Raw genomic sequence first — 2368 nt, forward strand, 5'->3', positions numbered from 1 at the left:
ACTACATGGCTTGCCAGCAAGCAGGACACTACCCTTTCAACAATGGAGTGTGCTAGAACGTAGGAGTGCTGTTCTGCCCAGAGAGGAGGGAATGGCCTTTCGCATGAGTATGTGTAAAGATGGAATGTTAAAGAATTAAAACTAAGATTTAAAAAGTGTAACGGCTGCATTTGATTTATAAGGGTGGGCCCGGGTTAACTGATCAACAAAATTCATTGAATTTTTGAAATGAGAGAAGTCATTAGTATCCACGTTGGACAAGGAGGCATCCAGGTTGGCAATGCCTGCTGGGAACTCTTCTGCCTTGAACATGGCATCCAGCCTGATGGACAAATGCCCTCCGATCAGACCATTGGAGGAGGAGATGATGCCTTCAACACCTTCTTCTCTGAAACCGGTGCTGGTAAACACGTACCCCGGTGTGTCTTCCTTGATCTTGAACCCACCGTCATTGATGAGGTGCGAACTGGCACCTACAGGCAGCTGTTCCATCCCGAACAGCTGATTTCTGGAAAGGAGGATGCCGCCAACAACTTTGCCCGTGGCCACTACACCATTGGAAAGGAAATTGTTGATCTTTGCCTTGACAGGATCAGGAAGCTGGCTGACAACTGCACTGGTCTCCAAGGCTTCTTGGTGTTCCACTCCGTCGGTGGTGGTACTGGCTCCGGCTTGGGCTCCCTTTTGCTTGAAAGACTGTCCGTTGACTACGGCAAGAAATCCAAACTTGGCTTCACCATTTACCCATCCCCCCAGGTGTCAACTGCCGTGGTTGAGCCCTACAACTCCATTCTGTCCACCCACTCCCTGCTGGAGCACACCGATGTGGCCGTGATGTTGGACAACGAGGCTATCTACGATATCTGCAGAAGGAACTTGGACATCGAGAGGCCTACCTACACCAACCTGAACAGGCTGATTGCCCAGGTGATTTCCTCACTGACTGCCTCCCTGCGATTCGATGGTGCTTTGAACGTGGATGTGACTGAGTTCCAGACCAACTTGGTGCCTTACCCCCGTATCCACTTCATGTTGTCATCTTATGCCCCCATCATCTCAGCTGAGAAGGCCTACCACGAGCAGCTGTCCGTGGCTGAAATCACCAACAGCTCATTTGAGCCCGCTAACATGATGGCTAAGTGCGACCCTCGTCACGGAAAGTACATGGCTTGCTCCATGATGTACCGAGGTGACGTCGTCCCTAAGGATGTGAACGCTGCCATTGCCACCATCAAGACTAAGAGGACCATCCAGTTTGTCGATTGGTGCCCAACTGGCTTCAAGGTTGGCATCAACTATCAACCACCCACCGTTGTGCCAGGAGGTGATCTTGCCAAGGTCATGAGGGCCGTCTGCATGATCTCCAACTCAACTGCCATTGCTGAGGTGTTTTCCCGATTGGACCACAAGTTCGATTTGATGTACGCTAAGAGAGCTTTTGTGCATTGGTACGTCGGTGAAGGTATGGAGGAAGGTGAGTTCTCAGAGGCTCGTGAGGACTTGGCCGCCCTTGAGAAGGACTACGAAGAAGTCGGAATTGAGACTGCCGAAGGAGAAGGCGAGGAAGAAGGATGAGCTTAATATTAATTTACATAACAATATGGAATATTCAAAATGAAAAGGCATCCAGGTTCATCTCTTGCTCTTCTTGTAGATCTTCATCACAAGGGCTAGCTTACCCTGCTGAGGTACTTTCCCTCCATCCATCCTCTTCACACTCCGGTTGCCTATTGATGGAATCGAGGGCAGTCTTAGCCTCTCACTTTGCTCTTTTTTCAGGTTTAAAGTAGGTAGGCTGTCGATCACATAGCTCTTTAAGGGGAGTGACATCTTTTTAGGAATTGAGATGCTGGCCAGTTGTATCCTGTTATCTGACTTGTCATGCCGTGGTGACTTCAGCTTAGCGATCAAGGCTGCATTCTTCTGGAGGGCGATACCTTGACAGCTGTTGCTTCTGAAGTCTGGTTTGGACTGCCTCTCCATCCGCTTCAGCTATTCTCTGTAATCGTTGAAATACTCACTCTTCAAATACTCTTCAGCAGATGGTCGATCACCAGGGTTCAGACTAAGCATGGAAACAAGCATTCTGACTGCTGCTTTACTGACCCTGTGTGAGAGCATGTTTTATAGAAAGGGTGAGTCCTTAGCACTAGGAAACGACATGCCTTTGAAGTTCGGGTTTATATCAAAGTAAAACCTTTGCTTCTTTGATAGTGGACCGATAGCCTGTTGAATCAGGAACAGCTGGTCGATGTCGCTTTAGCCTGGAAACAGAGGCTTTCCTTACATCATTTATAGCCAGATGCAGCCTAGTGCCCAGATATCGACGGCTTGGTTGTAACTCTGCCCGAGAAGCAGTTCAGGAGAT

At 48.9% G+C, this 2368-nt stretch overlaps 1 protein-coding gene across 1 annotated transcript; it reads left to right on the top strand.

The window, feature by feature from the left end:
• Window positions 1–228: 228 nt before the first annotated feature.
• On the top strand, window positions 229–1588 carry LOC308128243 (tubulin alpha chain; the record flags this gene model as incomplete). Its single annotated transcript, XM_080493948.1, has 1 exon — window positions 229–1588. The coding sequence occupies one exon, from the start codon at window positions 229–231 to the stop codon at window positions 1573–1575; it is 1347 nt and encodes a 448-aa protein (XP_080350074.1). The 3' UTR covers window positions 1576–1588.
• Between the last annotated feature and the right edge of the window lie 780 nt (window positions 1589–2368).

Source organism: Lipophrys pholis (assembly GCF_963383615.2).
Source record: "Lipophrys pholis genome assembly, contig: SCAFFOLD_305, whole genome shotgun sequence".
In the NCBI taxonomy this organism is placed as follows: Eukaryota; Metazoa; Chordata; class Actinopteri; order Blenniiformes; family Blenniidae; genus Lipophrys; species Lipophrys pholis.